Here is a 465-nt window from a genome sequence, read left to right on the forward strand (position 1 = left end):
GCCCCCCGTCCTGCCTCTTGGGTTTTGGAGATGGAGCTGGCCAGGGCTGTAGTTACTCTCTGTCCTGTGTGCTCGGGTGGGATTGCAGCTTCCGAGGGGGGTTGCGCAGCTCTTATCCCCCCTTCCCCTCCCCGGGTTATTCCCTGTGGCTTCTCCAGTGCCTGCTCAGAGCTTCAGCCCCAGCACTTTTCTCCTCTTCCCCTTTCCAACACCAAACCTGCTCTTATGGATGAGGGTGTTTGTCGGCTGTCCCGGCTCATGCTGGTGTCTCAGCCCGGGCGCTCTCAGCCCCAGCCCCTCTCATACCTGTTGAGCTGCTCCATGAGCTGGGTGACGGCGCTGAGGTCGGAGTCGCGCACCTCCTGCACCAGAACCATGTCGTAGCGGCGCAGGATCTGCAAAGCCGGGAAGGATGGCGATGGCAAGGCAGAACCTGCACAGGCTCGGGGCCACTGGCTGCCACCC

At 62.6% G+C, this 465-nt stretch overlaps 1 protein-coding gene across 1 annotated transcript in view; it reads right to left on the reverse strand.

Moving 5' to 3' along the window:
* Positions 1 to 465, reverse strand: part of DNASE1L2 (deoxyribonuclease I-like 2) — a 3,927-nt gene that overhangs the window by 2,791 nt on the left and 671 nt on the right. The window contains exon 2 of the mRNA XM_010145900.1: positions 307 to 395. Within this exon, the coding sequence (XP_010144202.1) occupies positions 307 to 395 (89 nt within the window). The remainder of the gene's footprint in view (positions 1 to 306; positions 396 to 465) is intronic.

The sequence above is a fragment of the Buceros rhinoceros genome, unplaced genomic scaffold (assembly GCF_000710305.1).
Source record: "Buceros rhinoceros silvestris isolate BGI_N320 unplaced genomic scaffold, ASM71030v1 scaffold26901, whole genome shotgun sequence".
NCBI classification, from domain to species: Eukaryota; Metazoa; Chordata; class Aves; order Bucerotiformes; family Bucerotidae; genus Buceros; species Buceros rhinoceros.